The 21,821-nt window shown below is 38.5% G+C and overlaps 1 protein-coding gene across 3 annotated transcripts in view; it reads left to right on the top strand.

Annotated features, from left to right (window-relative positions):
• Positions 1–21,608, top strand: part of LOC105937033 (zinc finger protein 385A) — a 54,619-nt gene extending 33,011 nt beyond the window's left edge. For all 3 annotated transcript variants that reach the window (XM_036151938.1, XM_036151940.1, XM_036151939.1), the window contains 6 exons: positions 2,807–2,917; positions 15,187–15,367; positions 15,830–16,138; positions 18,495–18,682; positions 18,769–18,855; positions 18,962–21,608. In XM_036151938.1, coding sequence (XP_036007831.1) covers positions 2,807–2,917; positions 15,187–15,367; positions 15,830–16,138; positions 18,495–18,682; positions 18,769–18,855; positions 18,962–19,183 — 1,098 coding nt within the window. In that variant the 3' untranslated portion in view covers positions 19,184–21,608. The remainder of the gene's footprint in view (positions 1–2,806; positions 2,918–15,186; positions 15,368–15,829; positions 16,139–18,494; positions 18,683–18,768; positions 18,856–18,961) is intronic.
• Positions 21,609–21,821: the final 213 nt, after the last annotated feature.

Below are 21,821 nucleotides of genomic sequence, written 5' to 3'. Positions count from 1 at the left end.
GGGACATGTTTGCTCAGCAAGGAAAGAGACGTTAGTCCAACTCAATGAGCGATAAATCTTAATCCAAGGCAAAAAAAACTTGGCGGAGTTTCATCTTTCAGCAAGAAAATGTCCTCCCCTGTTCTGTAGAACAATAAAAATGTTTAGATACAACCACCTTCATGTGTTAGAGTGTCTCAATCCAGACCTACATCCAATTGAGAATCTACAGAAAATCATGATTAATCTTACATTTTACAGATGCTCACAGTCCAGATTGACTGAGTTTGAGCCACTTTGTAAAGATGAATGAGCAAAAATAATAACAACGTAGTTGCTTGGACGGACGTGCACCTACATGAACGGAGCAGAGCGGTCACGGAGGATGTGGAATTTAGGGTTTATAGGTTTTTTCAAGAATCGTCCTGTATTTAACACCATCCAGCTTTTCCTTCACTGCTGGAAAACATCCCCACAGCATGATGCTGCCACCACCATGCTGTGGGGATGGGGTTCTTAGGGTGATGGGATGTGTTGGGTTTCCACCAGACAGCGTTTTCCTTGCTGGCCCAAAAGTAAAATTTTTGTCTTATCTGACCAGGGCAACTTCCTCCATACATTTGGGGAGTCGCCCTCAAGCTGTTTGGCAAACTTAAAACATGCTTTTTTGTTTTTAACACTAAGTAGTGGCTTTTTTTTCTGGCCACTCTTCCATAAAGCCCAGCTCTATGGAGTGTATGGCTAATTGTGGTCCTATGGACAGATCCTCCAGTCGCTGCTGTGGCGCTCTGCAGCACCTTCAGGGTGACCTTTGGCCTCTGTCCTGCCTCTCTGATTAACGCCCTCCTGGCCCGGTGTGTGAGTTCTGGTGGGCGGCCCTCTCTTGGGCTTTCTATTCGAAGATAAAGAACTTGACGGTGCTCCGGGGGAATATCAAAGATTTAGAGAGTTTAATATTCCCACCCTGACTTGTACTTTGTACATCAACTTTGCCCCTGACTTGTCTGGAGAGCTCCTTGGTCGTCATGGTGTGATATCTCTTGCTTAGCTGTGTTGCAGCCTCTGGGGTCTTTCAAAAAAGGTGGTTTTATACTGGCAGATCACGTGACTCTTAGATTGCACACAGTTGGACTTCATTTCACTAATTATGGGACATCTTAAAGAAATGGGTTGCATCAAAAGTTGTTATTGGCTTCAAAGGAAAGGGGTTAGATACATATTCATATGACAATTATCTATATTTATATGTATTTTCATTCTTTTCGTATTTTTCTTCTCATTTCGCGTCAACAACTATTTTCTGCAGATCCATCACATGAAATCATACAGACTATAATGTAACAGCAAACATAAAAAGCTTAGGGGCGATGACTACTTTTGCAAAGCACCATAGCTTGAAACAATCGGCTAGAACAGGCTTGTCCAAAATGTGACCCTTGTACTGATTTCTTGTGGCTCCCACCTGCATTTCAAGAAAGATTTGATCTACAAGCACAGGTGGCTGATGCAGATGGAAATATTTTTTTAATTAAGGCAAAAATTATTACAGAAAGGTTAAAATCTTACTTTGAAAATATTACGTACAACACAAAGTATGCATCTTTTAATAACCACACTTTTCACATTCTCTTCAATTTCATAATAAATATGACCCATGACATTTGATCACTCAAATGCAGACTTTGGTGTAATAAAATCTGCAAAATACAGCATTTGTTTTCAAAGAACAACTCACTATAAGAGTTCAGTTTATTATTATTAAAGAGTCAAATTAAATTATTAAAAATAATTTGCAAACTGAATGACCATCGTTTACTCTGACAAATAATCAAAACCATTTTTTACCTGTAGATCTACAATGATTTACACATTAATTTACTACAGAAAACCTGATTTATTTGTTTATTTAAAATTATTAAAAAAAATTAAAGCAAGTAAAAAATTAACATTATCACTTTTTGGCCCTCGAGTTCCCTTGACTTGACAATTTAGGCTAATTTAAAAATGTATTTAATCAAGATTCAAGATTTCAGACCGACATCAGAGTTCCCACTGTTGTCTGAAGCGTTGTGGCGTAAAAGATAAAATATAGCAACATGCATTCAGTCTGAGCCGGAGATGACAGGGTGAGTAAAACCTCAGTGTACTCTTAGCTGTTTAACCAGGCCAACACCCAGCTCTGTGGTTTTTCAAACCCCACCAACAGGTCAGGGAGCTCAAACAAGTCGACTGCAACTGTCTGAAAAAGACTGGCAGGAAAAACCCTCAAGGCAAATGACTGGGTTAGATGGTTTATTTTAGGTTATAGCACAATGTTTTAAATTTGGAATGTAATATTAAGGAGACGCGAATGCCTTTACGTTCTGTGTTTCTTACAACCCCCCCCCCCCCCCCCCCCAGGGGATTTATTTTAGCTTTTTCCATGTGCAACCCAATCACAGGACTTATTTCATATTGAATACCATTTATGTCTAATCTTTTAAAGAATAATTATGTGAATTATGAATATAAAAATAAGCTTTTGCTAAATAAATACATTTTATGAAGAACTGTTGATTGTTTGGAGCTGGTACTTTGGGCTTTTTGTCCATAACATGATTAAAGTGTTTGAATAAAATTACCGCTCCATCCTTTAACATCTTACAGCTTTTCTAGTCTCATTTAGCTTATTCCATCATTCACCTTCACTCTTTTCACTCTTTTCACTCATCCACACTTACTCATTCGAACCCTTATATACTGTATTGAAAGGATCAACAGTGCCATCTCCAGCACATTTCCAGTGTTGCTGAATTGCTGATGTGACCTCTGGCTTGTCTCTCCTCAGATGGACCCTGTCCAGAAGGCGGTGATGACGCACACCTTCGGGCTTCCTATCGTAAAGACAAAGAGGCCAATAATCTCCTGCAACGTTTGTCAAATACGCTTCAACTCAGAGGTGGGAACGCTTTCAGCGGCTCACAGTGTCTAACGAAAGTATTCATGCCTTTTAAATTTGCTCACAGTAAAACCACAAAATGCAGTGTATTTTATGAGGATTTTATCACAGAAACCACAATGAAGTAGAGCCTTATTGTGAGGGGGGATGATTTTGTCAGCTGTTTCTTCCCAGGATTAAAGAAGAAAAGCATTCTTGCAGCATGATGCTGCCACCACCATGTTTTAGCTCATGAATGGTGGAACTATTATTGTTCAATGTGACAGTCATAATACTTTGCAAGCAGGCCATAACATTTCATTTTGGTTTCATCCAACCAGAAGACCATCTTCTACATGTTTTTCGCATCCACTGGAGGTCTTGTGGGCTTTACATCTTTCATCAATATCTTTCTTCTTGCCAAACTTCTGTGAGGGCCACATTAACGAAGCATATTAATAGTTTTCCTGTTATCATATTCTTCCACCTGAGAAGTGGATCTCTGCAGCTCCTCTGGAGTCACCAAGGCCCTCTCACCTATTTCTCTGATAAATGCTTTCCTTGGCTGTATGTTTAGCTGGACAGCCATGTCTTGGTAGGTTTGCAGCAGTGTCATTCTCTTTCTGTCTTTTGATGATGGACTGAACAGAGGTCCATGAAATATTTAAAGCATAGGATATTGTTTCATAACCTAACCCTACTTCATGCTTATTTACATTTTATACCTGACCTGCCTGCAGTGTTTCTTGGTCTTCATGACGCTGTTTGTTCACTAAGGGTCTCTACCAAACCTCTGAGTCCTTCACAGAACGGCTGGATTTACACTGAGATTAAATTACACACAGGTGGGCTCTATTTACTAATTAGTTAACATCTCAAGGCAGCTGGTTGTGCTGCCTTTTATTTATTGTTTATTGTTATCAGAGTAAAGGGGACTGGATAAAAATGGAAAACCCACTTTTCAGATTTGCATAAAACAAAAAACTTGATAAATCCATGAATTCATTTTATTTAATTTTACAGTTATTCACCACAACATGTTGGTCCCTCATCTAAAATGAGGGGAAGATATTTTATCAAACTAAAAGGCTTGCAGTGATTAAATTCATACAGAAGAAGCTTTCAAGCTGGGCCTTGAACTAAAAACCTGCATTTTCATAAATGTTGGCAAACTCTGGTCTGTAAATACAATTTGCACTCAGACAAATACAATATAATTTAGGACTTGAGATGCTTTTATTTTAAGTTCAGTGATAAAAAACAAGCACAATGGCACATTTCTTTGAAATCTTATAGTTAAAACTTCATTTAAAAGTTAATAACGTAAGCTTTTTTCAATCATTGGAAACATATACAGGAGTGTGAATTGACACTATTTATAGTTTAAGCTCAGAAAATGCTAGGGTAAGTTCATTATACGAACAAAGAACATTTCTAACGACATCAGCATGGGGGTTCAGACTGGAAATAATTAATGATGATATCTATATGGCATGGCTGCTTAAAAACAAGGATTGCTTTTTAAAATAAAAATGTTTGAAGATTACATGATCAAAACTAGTGTCTAATAGAAATTGTTTATATTAACTAAAAAATAAAGACTATAGTTTTTGCAAAACTCTGCTTACTAGAATAAGAAAATATAACATGTGTGAAGCACAATAGTGGTGGTTTGGGTCTGTTCTGATGTATTCAGACAAATATAGGATTACTAGAGTATTCTCCTGTATGAAGCAATGATTTTATAGTTTTTTAACCTTCCATGGTGAACATGTTAAAGTCTCTTAATCATCCATTTGCCAGAGGTAACACCTCCGTCATGTACTACTTAGTATTTGTGAAGAGGCTGACGTAAGAAGGAACTTGTCCACAAGTTGATTCAGATCATTTAGTTCAGTTTTCAGAAGCCAGTTTGCATCATTGCAATCATTACCCAGGGGATGCTTATTTCTGAAAAAATGGTGCTTTACCCGAAAGGAGAAGGTTTGTGGAACGATACACAGGTGGAAAGTCACCTAAGAAATGCCATAAAAACTGATACTTGTACATAGATATTTTTCTAAAGCCTTTCAAGGCAACTGCAACAGAGCTTTGTTCATTTGAATCTTGACCTAAAGAGTACATTCTCCGCACCCTGTGTTGGTCGCTGATTGACAGCACAGCTGAGAAAGTGAAAAGTCTTTCTCAGCTCTAATTTTAGCTTGTTGAGACCGGGAAGGTAGAAGGACAGAAATCCCCACTTGCTTAACTTACACTGCAACGTCTGGTATCGGAGGTTACATCTGCGATGTTGAAAGAGAGGAGTTCATATCAAGAGAAGTAAACGTGAAACTGATCATTTACATAAACATGTTTCAGAGGCGTTACATGCAAATATCTTACGGGGGTTGCACATGATACTGGGAATATTTCTCAGGAGTTCGTTGCAAATCTGTGAATATGAGAGGATTCGTTTGTGGCACTTTTAGTGATGGGATTTTAATGGACTATAAGATGTTTGAGGGTTTGTGGAGGAAACCCAGTTTGTCCTGCAGGTCACCCCAGTGCTGATCAAACATGTTTCACTTCTGACAGGCTGTGCTTTGCTAACAAGGGGAAGAGCAACTGAAACTAGAGTCCTGAATTTGTGTAACGTAAGATGAATGATTGGAGTATTAAGGAGGCAGCAGTGTTAAGTGAAGATGAAAACCAAATAACTCATGATGCAAGGGTCCAAAACACTACTGCTTAGTATGTCTGACATGAGTTGAGTCTAGTAGACTGTGCATAGCGTAATGTTATATGTAAAATGAGGAAGTTTTATGTTCTGCACTGCTGCTCTTTACATGAATGAAAATGAATGTTGATCGAGCTATTTCTTTGATTAGATAAGCATCCATTGGAGATACAATATCAACAGTCCATAACCATTTCTGAAAACCTAATTAAAAAAAAAATCTGAACAGTCTAAACATGAACAGATAAGAACATGTCTTATCCAAACCAACCTAGATATGTTTTTTTTTCCCCCAAAAACAGAGATTTTCAGCTTTATTAGCACCTGTCCACATGCAAACTGATGATTTGGTGTGACAAAAACATTTTAAACTGAGAGATTTTTAAAAACCCTGCGGTGTATATGTGGGGACTGTAAATTCGGGGATTATTTAAAAGCAATGACACAGAGTCCTACTTTGCACATCTCTACTCTGACTTTCTGTAACTGCAAGAACAGTGAGGCAGTTCTGTAACAACGTATTCTGCCGCTGTCTTACTTTATAAGACATTTAATATAAGACAGGGAGGTTAATGACTGAGAGGAAAATACATTTATTAGAAGACAAAGATAATCCTTTACTGTCCGACAATGAGGAAATTCAGGTGTGACAAGACACAGACAGTTACACACAATTAATAGTAATGAAAAAAAAGAGTATAAGAACAAGCTAGTCTGATCTAAAGTTAGTTGTAAAGAAACACTAAGAATAAGAAGTAAAAAGTAGATACCAGAGTATTCGTATTAGTATTGGTGCCAAATTTTAACTTAGCACAGCTTCAACCATGCTCTCAATGTTCTTCTTTTAAATTTTCATGTACAGTATGTTGTCAATTGTGGCGTTATTACCATCTGCTGGTGGAGCAAAGGCATTGTCGCATTTTTGAGTGACATCCAACCGACCATGTCGAATGTAGAAGGAGATTTTTTTCAGTTTTGGGGAAAATATGTTTATTAATATGTAGTCCAGAGTATTGTGCAGTTAGAAAAAAAATGCTTTTCTGATCCAGTGACATTTCATTGTTGGTTTAAATATTTCTTTGTTTGTTTGTTTTTTGCTTTTTATTTATTATGTATTAATTATTTAAGTTCATTTGTCCAAGTTCTACGTTGGCAAAATAGATGAAAAGCCATCAAGTTAAAACACCGTGCAGGAAACTGACTTGTTTCTCACCAACCCTGACCTCAACATCCAAAATGGCTACTGCATGTTGAAAATGTAAACATGCAGCACTAAATACACATTATTTGCATTTCTAACAGCTTTTATGTCAATAAGCTGTTTACCAGCACAGCATTTTGCAGCCTTTGCTACTGAACATAATGATGTGCTATCTGAAAACATTGAATGCAATGAAATACTCCATGATTAGTTTGTAGTGAGTTACTTCATTAGAATTGGCATATCTTGTTTTCCAATTTGCAAATAAAGCGTGGTTGAAGTGGGCTTGGTGTCATTCCCACATCCAAATCCATGTTTCAACTTTGGAGATAAATAAATAGCCAATAGTACTTGTTCTAAGTACACTGCTGTCTTCTACTTTTTATTTTTGAAATACTCTCCACCGCACATCTCTGTCGAGTACTTTCTGTTTGAAACAAAGATCAGTGTGCCTTGAACAACTATTTTTTAGTCAGTTTCTACTTATTAGCTTTGTGTTTACCATATTACATTTTTTTTTTACCATATTAATTTGTTTATACCAAAAGTACCACTAGTGGCCAGTTAGATGATGCTTCTACTATGGTTCGAGAACCATGGCTTCAAGACATAAAAGCTTTGTGTGTTTATATCTTGTCAGTATAATGATTAACATTAACATGAGTCAAACAGTAGCCTAATACACAGCTTAGGCCAACAACATAACTCTATTCCTGGGGATGAGTGCTGAACAGTTTGTTCTGTAAAGTCAGTGGTGTCTGAAGGACACAGAAACTCAAGAGGCTGAGTCCTGCGCTTTCCTTAAGGGATTATTCATTATATCTCCCTCTTTTGCAGACCTGTATGTTCTCACATGTTCTACAAGAGTGTGGTGTACTTGACAGGAGAAGATTTCTATTCACTCCAGCATGTTTATATTTACATGCTTAACAGCTTTGATTTCACTCAGCGCTCATGTATAAAACAGATCCCTGTGAGAGTTCCTTTGCTCCCTTGATGGCCTTGTGTGAAGTCTTATTCCAGAGCACCTGTTTGTCCACCCTGCTCTAGTAACGCTGCATGCAGCATCTGCTCTGCTGCAGCCCAACAGCTCCTTCCACAGTAACTTGAGAGACTGGGAGCTTAAAGCACTGTGGACATTCTTTAATAATGAACGGATGCTCTGCTTTCAGTACAGTTCTTGGCTTGCTCGTTGTGGCTGAGGTTTGCAGCGCTTTAAAAGCAGATAGGCACTTTATTTTTCATCGGGACATCGTCAGGGCGTTTGATATCGAAGGCCAAACGTTGTCATATTTAAGAGTTAGAAAACCTAAAAATCTTGAAAGTTTGAAACATAAATGAACAAGAATCGGAGTTCATGTTGATTTTCATTGCATAAGTCAGTTTAAAGCCCACTTTTTGATCTCCGTCAAAGCAAGCGCAGGGAGGAAGGATGAATATCTCCCCAGCAACTAAAAAACAACTGCTCTGGTGGAAACCCTTTTTAAGACAACTGGGTTATTGGATTAAAGGGCAGCAACAATCTTAAGTTCAAACATGACACCACGGCAGTTTATAACAGAGCTACCACAAAAAGCTTGAGCAGGGGGTCAACAGCCAGACCATGAGGCAGCCACACCTATTGTTTATGAGCATAAACTTAACTTTTCCCACAATTATTAGCTACAGGTTCAATTCACTTTTTCTCTAATTATGGACAGAACATCAAACTGCCATTACAGTCATAATATTTTCTTTCTCGTCTGTCCATCACATGTGCAGCTTTAGCTTGAAGTGAATGTTTAGGACAAAGGATAAGCCATTGTAAGATCGTTTATGGGACTTAAATTTGAAGTGGTGTGTGTGTCCTGTCAAAAACATCCTAATACCTACAGTACTGCTGCACTGGTGGTACATCTTCATGAGCAAAATATGGACTGATTGTTGGGAGAAAGGTAAGACTTGTACAATAACTGCATGGCTACCAGGGAGAAAGTATTCAGGTGACACAGTTGTTTGTAGAAATGGAGGGGCCGAAGCCTGAGTACCATTGGACGAAACATGATGGTCAGAACCAGAATTAAAATTACACCACCTACCTGAATGCTGGCAGACTCTTTGTGTGTTAAATTACAGTTTTTGTCACAAGGAGTCTTTCATCACCAGGGTGAGTAGCGGTCACATTGAACTTACAGCATAGCACGTTTAAATCACCAGGGTCCTGGTTTGTTAGGCGTAGAAGCTACTGCTGTCAACCATTACACATCTTTTGGTCTCGGGTCAGTATTATGTTATGCATTAATGCCCAAAGTATAGGGTTCAATCCTAACATCACCACTCCTCAGCAACTTTTAGCTCTTGGGCTACCTTGTGCTGGCTTTGTTCTTGTCATGCCTATTTACATATTATTTGATTTTGGTCCTATACATATATATATATATATATATATATATATATATATATATATATATATATTTATATATATATATATATATATATATATATATATATATATATATATATATATATATATATATATATAGATAGATAGATAGATAGATAGATAGATAGATAGATAGATAGATAGATAGATAGATAGATAGATAGATAGATAGATAGATAGATAGATAGATAGATAGATAGATAGATATAGATATATAGATATAGATAGATAGATATAGATATATAGATATATATAGTCAGAGTCAATGCTGAACACAGTTAAAAAATGGAAGTTGTAAAGTTGGTAATATATGCTCATTAAAGTATATTAGTAATATACACCTATTTTGTATGGACGTCTAACAGAAGCTGTTGGTTTTGGGTATAATTAGCTGCAAAGTGAAAGAGGTCAGTTGCTTAAGAGTGGCCATTGAGAGGCAGGTGCTTTGCCCACATGTGTTGTAATTATAACCCTGCAATTCATTGCAGGCCACAGAGGACAGATTAGCCTGCTGGTGTTGAGCTCGGCTCTGCTGCAAGGTTGACGTCACAGTGTGCTGCATTAGCCACCGCTGCTGTGCCGTACCGGACACCTCCATCCCATCCCTTCCTCTCTCTCCTCTTGGTCTGCTCACGCTGCCATGTTTCACTGCCTGTTTAATAATGGTTTAATTTCCCTCATCAGCTCTCATTTTACTGCTTCTCCCTTTTGTGAGGGTCCCGATTGCGTACCATCTCCATGTCTCCCGGTCTCAAGCTTCTTTCCACCCCCTCTTCCTGTCGCTGCCGCTCGTCTTCAGCACAGAAGATTTGGCTCCTCAGCTCGCTCTATCTGCTTTCTGTGCCTTTGTCGCTTTGGAGATAAAACATCAAAGCTCATCCTGCTTAGGATGAGAAAGGATTTTAGGAACATTTTCTCACTCTCATTTTCTCCTTAAATCCCTTTTCTTGTTCCTCGGTCATTTAACTCTTTCTTTGCATGGCTCTGTCATGTCTCTCTCTTTACAGTTAATTTAACCCACTGTGTTGGGGGAAAAAAAGCACAGTTTGTCCTATTTAAATTACCTCAACATTTTCACTGAGACTTCAGTTATGAGAGTAAATTACAATTTGATTACACTACTTTTTCTCAGTAACTGGTATGGGCAGTTTATGGTGTATTAATCAGTTTTGTATGATTTAATTAGGCTTGAATGCCTTTATTAGGCATCCAAAATGAAGGTCATCAAGAACAGCAGAACTCCATGCCTCATTATCAATAAAGAAAAAGCATCTTATATCTCTACGTTTAGAGAAGCTCTGCTGATTTGTGCAACACATCCTCATATTGTTTGTCTTGTTTAATGGGGTGTCTCCTGGTTGAATTTTGCTCATTTTTAGATTTAAAATCTGCTCTTAGTTTTTGTTCAGCTTGACTTTGCCTCGTCCCCAATCAGCTTCCAAGTGCTTCTCAGTGCTGGACAATATAAAACAATGTACAGGGATCTAACATTAATACACAGTCCAAACCCATTTTCCCTAAGGTTTCTTTTAAACTATAATCAGTTGTACCACAAATACATTCACTGTTTCTGACATGGGCATTTAATAGGAAATGGGCGCTCAAGTTTTCTGTGCCCTCAATGTAAAACAAGATTGGTGCCGAAGCATAATTTGAATATCGAAATATAAAATATTTGGACTGGGAAAATCTGAAATGGATGATCTTCACTTAAAACAAATTCTTTAAAACACAGCACGAGTTTATCAACTTGAGATTCATGAAACATTTTTATAGTTCTTTTAATGATACATAATAATTAATTCTAACATTTCAGTCTACCGCTACAAATCTATGTCTGTTCATTGAAAGTTACCTCCATAAAATGGCAGAATAACATCAAGCGGATGAATGATGGGCTTCATCAGTGCTGTGGGTAGGTTTGGTTTAGTGGGATGCACAGAAGAAAGGGATCCGTCCGGTTACAATTCATGCCAGAACTGCCTGTCTAAGTGTGTTTGCATGTTGCTGCTGCAGACTGACAGCTCTGAGGCGCCTGCAGCCACATGAACAGCACAATGCAGTGCAAATATTTCCTAATGTATTTGTCCATAGTCCTTGCCATGAGAGAGTGAGAACCAACACTGTTACACCGCCTAAAGACTGGATTCACCTCCTTTCCTATCCTCTCTATGGCTGTGAACTGTCAAACTGAGCATGCTCAGATGAAGACAATTTTATTTCCAAACCGGACTGTGGCGCGCAGGCTCAGTGACACTGAAACAATTCAGAGGTGAAGGAGGTTGGGACTAAAATTCTGTAATTATTTCTAACATTATCTTATGAGGATCAAAAGAGGACTTTTAAATGTGTCTGACTGCAGTGAATCATCAACTTGTGTTTGATCTGAAAATGGGGGAGCAAAAGTCTGCTTCATAACTTTTTTAAATATGTGTAGCAGAAAGGGAACTTGCCTGGATTTGTCTATTGAATTATTAAAAAGAAATCTTTGAACTGTGAGCAGTGAATTCAATCTGTTCAGTAAGTGTCAGAATCTACATTAATAATTGTACATTAGCGCATAGTGGTTGGATACTGGCTTTACATTAAAGTAAAAATATACCTGGAAGCAGAAAGTGAGCTAACACAAAAAAAGGCAAGGCTACAAATGCAGGGGAAAAGCAATATTGAGTGTGTCCTCCTTTCTAGGATTTACATGTTGATTTGCAGGCCTTTCGTGGCTTTGGCTAATTGCAGGGCTGCAGGGAACAGAAGCCAGAGGAGTAGGGTTACACTAGCAGAGCTATATCTGCCGATCTGTCATCGCCAATCAGGATAAGGGCTATATGGGTATCACTGGCAGTTAATACCTCAGACTTATGGCGGTATCTTGGACACATCCCAGTTGTCCTTCCTCCTTAGAGCTCCCAACATGTACCTTTGACATGCTTTATTTGAGTGCCTACGCTGTGCAATGGATATAATAAGAAACATGTATAACTGCATGTGTAGTCAGGCAGAAAGTGAAGCTGTTTCATAGCTGCTGCATGAGAGACTTCATCTTTTCAGAGATAATTCAAGGCCTGCTTAAAACTCCATGTTTACCAAACATATATGAGCCATGGTCTAATTAAAAGTCCACAAAAATTGTATTGGACTTTAGATCAAGCCACACCCATTAAATCAAATGCTGCCCTGCTATCCATTTAACATTATTAGGATGGCATTAAGCATATACCAGCAATCAGCAGGCAAGAGCCAAGGTACTTCCTGAGCAGACTGAAAGTCACACAAGACAGACAATCAAGCACCATCAGACCGAGAGAGGAAACCATAGTTGCTGTAATTCTAACCAGAAACCTTCAGACTTCGAGGAACTAAACTAAAAGGAATGGTGTGAGGTACGACAGAAACCACATCTTCAACTAGTTTGGCCACAACAAATAGATTTTCCTAACCACCAATGGCCCAACGTGAACAGACACTTGAAAGTACAGCATAGCTATTCATATCCCTTGAACAACTGGACATGTTGTCAAGTTACAACAACAAATGTCAGTGTATTTCATAGAAACTACATGTGAAAAAGCAGTGCCTAATTGTGAATTCAAAAAGGAAACGTGGTTTTTATTTTGGTCCAGATAAAAATCTGAACACTGTGGCATTAATTTTTACTACCCCTGTATTAGGCTGTAATACTCTGAAAGCTTTCAAAGTGGAAAGCTTTCCACTAAAAGTGATAGGCCAATGCAAGAGAAAAATAAAAACAAAACTAGCCAAGAAAAGGTATTGTAAGAAGAAAGCTGTTATTTGGGGAAAGTCCCAATAGAAGTTTGCCACAAGCCATGAAGGTGGCACCGCAAACTTGTGGAAAAAGGTGCTCTGTTCAAATGGCCAAAACTGAGTTATCTGGTCTACATGGAAATATCATTACATTAATCTCATTATTGCAGAAAAATATTACTACAATAACCCTGGACGCTTTGTCTCTACAGTGAAACACGGTGGTAGTACCATTATATTGTCAAGGTTCACCCTCTGGCATGACAACAACCCTTAACACACAGATTAATTTAGACCAAAACCCATTGACATGTTCGACTGGCCAATTCAAAAAGTCCAGAATAAAATCGAATAGGAAATCTGTGAAAACACTTAAACATCAAGGCCCTCCATTCAGTCTGAATGAAGAAAGAACAATGAACAAAGCTTAGAGTCTAGATCTGCAAAGCTGGTAGAGACATACCCCAAAAGTGTTGGAGTTGTAGTTGCAGCAAAGGTTGTTTCCAAAATAGAGACTAATTGAAAGTTTCTCTGTAAAAGCATGTTTTATTTTTATTTTATATTTATAATTATGTACAGCTTTGTGCTGGTAACTTACATCAAATCCGGGCCGATAATGTGACATTTTAAGGGCAATTAAAATTTTCAACGCATTCAGTTCATGAGTGAAGTTACGCATATCCATGTATTTCTTCATGTGATTCCAATAATCTCGATCAGTAGGAGATGTCAGTCATTTGCAGGAGTGACCATTCTAAAATGTCCTAACAAATAATGCAAACATCACAAACTTTTCTTATTTTCACCAGTTTTGATCTGCTGCTCTTTAGTGTACGCTTCTTTTTTGCAAGTGCTGCGTCTTTTCCATCAGGAGCCGGCAGCTGACCGCCACTGGCAAACCCAGTGAAGATAATTCCCCCGACTCAATAATCACCATCAACTCACCCCTGCAGTTTGGACATGAAAATTCAGAGGCTAATCCTCACTGACAGCCTCATCAGCACTTCATAGCAGTAAACCATCAACTCGTCAGTGGGGGGACCCACAAACTGAGGAAAAAACTCAGTGGACAAAAACAGAGTTCACTGGAGGTTACTTCAGGGGCCATTTTCTTTTCTTGATCATCTCTCTGTGTTTACAAGCCGATTACGGAAATATCAGATTTTTTTGTTTGTTTCTTTAAACGCATCACACTTAGAAACTCCCAACCATTTTCCGTCTATGCAAGCATCAACCCACAGCAGGCACTTTGATGCACTTTATTTAGTCTGACACAAATTAGATGAAGGTTGAGACACATGTTTTGATGCATTAATCAGGATGTTCTTGTTATCCATTCAGTCTCTGTGAGATTTAAACCTACTTCTTCAAAGAACTGGCAGCTAATTTTCTTCTTTTTATTTGTTACAGTTCTCAGAAAAAAACATTGGGATTAACAGGAATTATGCTGAGCCCCCTCCTCCACAGTGTTGTACGTTTTAGTTTTGGTTTTAGTTTACATTGCTTTTGTTTTTATTGGCTTTTGCCTCCAGTTGTCTTTTTTGTTTTTTACTGTTTGAGCTGCAAAAAACAAAAAGGAAGACTGTATATATATGTATATATATATATATATATATATATATATATATATATATATATATATATATATATATGACAACCTCTCTAGCTCCTGCGCTACTGTCGCCCCTACCCAACTGATTTGTACCTATAAATGACCTCACATGTCTTTTTAAGTACAAATTAGCTCCCCATATCTCAAAATGTAAATTTTCTTTGTATTTGCACCTATTTTATAGCTGTTTTTGTGTGTGTCCATGTCTAGTAGTCATTAACAAACACTACAAAGATGAAAATGGATGAAGACTCACAATTTGGCCGACAGATAGCAGGCGTGACAATGTCACATCCCAAATTAGCGCCTGAGTTTACGGTTAAGGAAAAATAGTGGCTGCGGTGCTATTTAGCAACTCTCCTATGTCTCAGATGTACCTTTAAATACCATTAATACAAATATTAATGTGTGCATGAGTGCTGACGACTTTCTACATCTGTGTAGTCCAGGCCTTGTTCCCCACCATGGCTGCATCTATGAGGATGTCAAAAAAGGAAAAAGAATAAAGGTTTTGGATTGATTTAATGTGGTCCTGCCATGTCTATATATACATATATATATTCATTTTTATGTCCAGAGTCAAGCAGAAGCCCACTATAAAGGGAACCGCCATGCTCGAAGAGTGAAGGGTATCGAGACATCTAAGACGCCACGTCTCCAAGATGGAGATAAACAGCAGCCTCCGCCTCCATCTTCCCCCTCTCCACCAGGCCTCCCACCATCCAGCCCGATGACTGATCCTAATCCTAACAAGCAGGGTGAGCATCATCGTTTAAATAAGACATGGCACGCACACGAGTTAGAGAAAAACTGGTAAAAAATCAACAAATCTGTTGTTGAATAAAAGAAATATAGATTAAAGATTATTTATGTCACTTTGATTTAAATATTTAGCAAAACTGCAATTTGTTGTGTAGTGTATACATGTTATTTGTTTTATATTTAATCTACACACCTGTCATAGATAGATGCCAGGAAAGAAAACCCGCCGTGCATCATCATGTAAGCATGTCCTATCTCAGTGGGTTGGTCAGACCTGCTGTTTGCACATCCAGATGGAGTGTCACTGCAGTCTGTTTGACCTCAGGCAAACTGCACGCTCAGCACTGCTGCTGTGGAGGCGTTGCATGGTTCTTAACGCTTTTAATATCATGACTGGATCATCACCGCACGACTCATGCTCAGTTTTCACATAAATCATTTATTTCTGCTGCTCACAGATGATGCCCAGTCCTGTCCCAGCCTGAAAGAATCACCCTTGACTCCAAACGACCTCTCAACAACTACGACGAACTCGGCAGATGCAGAGTCATCTGTCGGCACGCCTTTGCCATCCTCGCCCTCCTCTTCAGCAGCCCTCAGTAGCTCCTCCGGGGACCCAGCAGCGGCTGCTCCACCTGACACCCCCTCCCCAGCACCGAGCCCGTCTTCGGGAGAGTCAGAGGAAGAGAAAGCCAAGAAGCTTCTCTACTGCTCTCTCTGCAAAGTGGCCGTAAATTCCCTCTCACAGCTGGAGGCACATAACAAAGGTTGGTCCAATCTGTAGAAGCTCCAGCAGACCACATAAGCAGCTCCGTGAACAAAATCTCTTCCAAATATACGTTCAAAGCCTTTAGAAGCACGTAAAAAACTAAATGTTAGCTGTAAAATTGACCACGTTTTAGTGTCTCTTTTTTTTTTATATTCAATAAAACAGAATATGCATTCAGATGAGGCTCATTTATCAGGTTAAATGTGCCTTTTCAAAATAACAATTTTTGAGCAGGTATTAATCAAACTGTCCACATTTCTGTATCAAAATGTTTTGTTACTGGTTTGATCAATACTCTAATATTAAATGTGATGTTTTAATCAGATAAAAGCGGAACATCGTCATAATAAAGGCTTGAAAACATCTCTCTGTGTGTAACTAATCAAAATATTGCATTTCACTTGGTGAAATGTGTTACAGAAATTAAGAAACTTTTGAATAATGTTCAAATTTATTGACAAGGCCTGCAATTAAACTCTAATCCCACCCTGAAATGTGACATCTCAAACTTCTGACGTTTTGCTCATTATACAACCCATAAGGTTCCCACAACTACAATAAAAACCCAAACAGACCTCCTACCACTTGAAGGTCCTAGAACTGTAGAGTCAAACCTGTAAAAGCTCTCATAATAAAAGGAAAACTAGGACAGGTGGTATACAACGCAAACCCCAGTGTTAGTTTGCAATCCTTACAATTGCTGCCACTTTAGCCTCTGAGTTTGATTTGTGATAAAAAGAGAATTCAGAAAGCAGTTTATTAAGTTCACAGATTATATCCCAGGGGAGAAGTGGAACATTTTTGTTCAACTATCGCAGTGACAAATGTTTCACATCTCTCTTCAAAATCTTTGGCATTCTTCATAAAGATATGTAAAAAATTAATTTATGTTTTTTTTATTTCCATTCTATGGGAAAGAATTCCATGTTTAGAAATAAAATGTGTTTTAAAAATAGAATAACCTGCCACACCTTCTGCTAAGATATTTTATGAGGGTGGGGCACAAACCATTCCTCTTTGCACGGTATCACTAGATCACGGGTCACCGACCTTTTTGAAACTGAGAGCTACTTCACCACTACTGTTTCAGACGAAGGTCTACCTGTACTGTCCTTTGAACTAAAGAGTCAGAGCTCACCTTAACATCATGTAATATAAGTATGTTTTTAATGCTTTTAAATCAAGAGGAACTGAATAAAATAGCATTTTAAATGCAGCTCACTGCAGGGTTTTGCTATTTTTTAAAACAGGCTTGAAGTCACCACATATGGTCCTGGGGGCTACCTGGAGCCCACGGGCAACATGTTGGTGACCTCTGCTCTAGATCATCTTTGGTCCTCTTTTATGATCTCTTTTCTTCAACTCCCCCCAAAAGTTGTCTATAGGAATCAAAACCAGACAAACCCAGTGAGGACCAATATTTAATTTTTCTGCTAGAGTCCAGCAGATTGTTTTTCAAAATGACCTGGCATTTGAAAGAGTCTGTGATGCTGTGCACTCTAACGAGGTTCCCGTGGTCTGTGGAGAAGAAACAGGCCCACAGCAGCACAGATCCTCCACCATGCTCATTATCAGTGGGCATAAAGTGCTGGCACATAGTTAGCATCTATGGGACGTCATCTGGATTTAATGACCTCCAAGATGGCACTGTACAGTACTGTTCTCTAACAGAGACCTTATGAGAGTTTTTCTTAATCTCTTTTCTGATTACTGTGTTGTCCCAGGATAAATATAACCCCTCGTCATGCCTTGTCTCAGTTCAAACAGTTCAAAGCTTTTTCAATATTGGTCTGATTGTAGTTTGGTCATTTCCTGAGTTATTAAGATCAACACACTTCTCGGTTCCTTTGTATGGCATGTTCTCTTGTCTTTACCATTTTGAAGAGTCATAAACTATTAGTTAAACTTTCCTAAACACTGAACAGTATAAAGTATAGCAAAAATGTAATTCCTCTGTTACATTTATTTTAGAAATATTATTGGGATGCAAATAATTGTGGCTCCTGCATTGTTTGTTTGCTATTTCCCCCCCAATGAGTAAATATACAAAATATAGGTTGGATATTTCTAGATGTTTCAATGTGCTGAATTTAAATATAGATTTATTTTGAGGATTTTTTTCAATAAAATAGGAATAAAGATGTAAGGAATTACAACTTCTCTGATATTAGTATACAAAACAAGGTAATTTTGCACCTTATACATGTACATATGCCATTGTATCTATCTATATATTGTGTCTATCTATATATTGTGTATATATATATATATATATATATATATATTGTGATTTATATATATATATATATATATCTTTTTTTATATATATATATATCTTTTTCTGCTGTTCCCAGGAACCAAACACAAAACAATCCTGGAGGCACGGAGTGGATTGGGTCCCATCAAAGCGTACCCACGCTTGGGTCCTAAACCCAGCCCTGAGCAGGGAGGCGAGCTCTCCTCTGATCCAAACACTCAGGAACGTACTTTCCACTGTGAGATATGCAACGTCAGAGTCAACTCTGAGCTGCAGCTTAAACAGGTAAACACACACACATACATAACGAAGACCCCCGGAGAGATGGCTCACTGAAAACTCACTTGTTCTTTTGTTTTTTTATGTTGCAGCATATATCCAGCAGAAGGCATCGGGACGGAGTTGCGGGTAAACCTAATCCTCTCCTCAGCCGGCACAAGAAGCGCACAGACTTTATGGTATGTATTTACTTTGGTTTTTCCGTGTTTCAGCTGCTGATGAGGGTTTATTTCCAAAAAGCAGAATGCAACATTCTCCCTTTTTTCCCCCATAACTCTCTCAAAGGAACTTCCAAAAACACTCGGGCCTGGACTTTTACCAAGTCCTCTGGCTGTCGCAGCAGCGATGGCAGCGGCAGCATCCTCCAATCAGCTGGCCCTACGCCCCCATGGACTGACCTCCCATCCTCACCCACACCTGCTACAGGGAACACCCCTCAGCCTGCTGAGGCCAGCCCCGGGTCCAATCCGCACCGCACACGGGCCCATCCTCTTCACTCCTTACTAACAGTGAGGGAATAAAGATGAATCAGGAAGAAGCACACTGTGAACTGGAGGCAATCATGTGCCATCGAGAGCCAAACTGGCTGGTCTGGCTGCACATTTTGTTTTATTTATATAAGATATAAATATTACTCCCCGTTGTGCTGAGATGTGTCTGTCTTCTCTAGTTTCCCCTTCAAGATCCGCGTACCAGTTGGTGATCAAAATCTGTGAGCTGATCATTTAAAGGGGGCTTCCTCAAGTATTTCAAGTCTGCAGTTAAATGTCTTCAACTATTATTCAGTGCCTTGCAAATGTATTCATTCTCTTTGAATTTTTTTTTTGTTGTTGCCGTTCTTCTGGGATTTTTTGTGACGGACCAACACAAAGTCCACAATAGGCTAACTTAAAAATGAAAATATGAAAAGTGCCGTTGTCATTTCTTTTCAACCCCTCGAAGTAAAGCCTTCCAGAACCACATATCGCAGCACTTAAAGCTGCAAACTGCAAGTCTTTCTAAAGATTTGCTCCTTCTTCAGTCAGATTTAGTTTTGGACGTTGACTGTGCCGTCAGCACTGGTAGTCTCCATGTTGGAAGGGGAACCTCCAACCCGGTCTCCAGGCTTTTACAGCTTCATGGATTCTTTTTAGCAAACTACAAACATGATTTCATATGGCTTTCTTTCAATAATGGCTCTCTGCTTGCATCTCCCAAAGTCAAATTTATGAAGCGTAAGTCTATGTAGTTACTCTTACTATTAGTTACTCTGGGCTTCTTGGCTGCATCTCTGATTCATGCTGTCCTTGCTTTGATAGAAAGGGCATTTCTTTTTAGGTTTGCAGTTGTGTGATAATAAGCGGTGTTGTGTGAGATGCTGAAACATTTAGATTTTGTTTTATGACCACAACGTTCACTCTGGTCTTTCTGCTGTGTTCCACGGTCTTCAGGATGCTTCAAACCCTTTTCTTAAGGCACTTGGTTGAGCTTGATGTTCTATAGGGTTATTCGGGTAAAGGGGTCTGAATTTATTTGTAAAAAGAAAAAATTAATAGCTTTCCTTCCTACTAACAGTTACGTGCCACATTGTGTTGGTCTATCATGTAAAATCCCAAGAAAACATGACAAAATGTGAAAAAGTTCCAGAGGTATAAATATTTCTGAAAGGCACTGTTAACATCCTGTATGTTGTACTCAAAACCCTACCTCTATTTTGTTTATTATGTTCATCTCTCTTTACTACAGATTTACAACAAGTACACGATAAAGCACAGCATTAGACATAGCAGATGCATCTGAAATTAGTTGGACTCATATCATAATCCATAGTGGAGTGGATTGCACCACTATTGTTCTGCTCTTGTGGCTCGGACAACATGCAGATGACTCTCTGTGATTTATGTTTTTGTTTTATACTTTTTAACAGCTGGCCTATATTTGCTTCTGTGGGACACAACAACAAAAAAACGTCAAGGGAATTAGCAAATGACAGGGAATTGCATTGTGTCTTAAAAGCTGAAGTGATATACACAGGAATCTGTAAAGAAGAAACTGCTGTTGCACTATGCAGATATCAGTATTTGTTTTTGTGTTCTGTGTATAAAAACTGGAGAAATTGCAAAAAAAAAAAAAAAAAAAAAAAAACGAAGAAATTAGATGCATCCTACAGTTGTTGTTTTTTACTGAGTGAAGATACTGAACCACCAGTGAACTCTTTAATGAATCCCAGACTACAGCTGAATCTCCTCAAACAGCTACAGTCCTGACAGAGATCTTCCAGAGCCCACACAAGTGCACATTTTTTGGTGGGAGGTCTGCACGTTGACATCTTCATTTTCTCACCTGCACCGCACAGCTCGAAGCTTTCGATGTCCTGTTGAAATAACTTTCACACAGGACAACACATCCATGACTGCTGTCCCAGGTCCCTCTAATGTGGGCATACGGACAATAAGAGAACCACCTTTCACCAGAAACCGCACTGGAGGACAGAGGAATCAGTAGCAGGAAAGACACCAGCATAGTGCAAATCAAAGAACTCGTACAGGACCACATACACTGATGAGTAGAGGTATGCAAAGACTAACAACTAAAGAAAAAAAGTCACATTTTTGGATCATATTGGACTTGGGTAACAGTATTTTTGTCTGGTCTGCCTTGTGTACTGTGATCCCTAAAATTACTATAAGAAGCTCTCAATAAGGAATTGGCAATCATTAGAAGAAAACCTTAGGAAACGGGAAATGTAGCAATACCGTAAGCACTTCTTTTACTTTTTTCTCGTCAACTGCAATAAAAACAACATGTAGACAAATGTAATAAATGTCTTTAGGAGAAGTTTACTGTAAATGTAGATTATTTAAAAAAGAAATGAGAAACTGTTCATGTTGGGGCAATCTAATTGTTAGATTTAAACTATTAAATCATTAAACTGAGTTTATGGTCGAAAAAAGTGTTGATTTCTTATTTTTGCTTATCCTTTTCAAAATGTTTTCCATGAGTACATAATTAATGTGGGTTTCATGTGTAACAAATTCCTAGTAAGATTAGTCCAAAAAACATGTGGAGCAATCAGACTGCTGATGCATAATGGAGCTCGATCATTAAGCGCTTTATATGTGAGAAGGAGAACATTAGAATCTATTCTTGTCTAAACAGGGAGACG

Source organism: Fundulus heteroclitus, chromosome 20 (assembly GCF_011125445.2).
Source record: "Fundulus heteroclitus isolate FHET01 chromosome 20, MU-UCD_Fhet_4.1, whole genome shotgun sequence".
In the NCBI taxonomy this organism is placed as follows: Eukaryota; Metazoa; Chordata; class Actinopteri; order Cyprinodontiformes; family Fundulidae; genus Fundulus; species Fundulus heteroclitus.
Note: the sequence above shows the minus strand (reverse complement) of the source record. Positions and strands in the feature narration are given on the sequence as shown.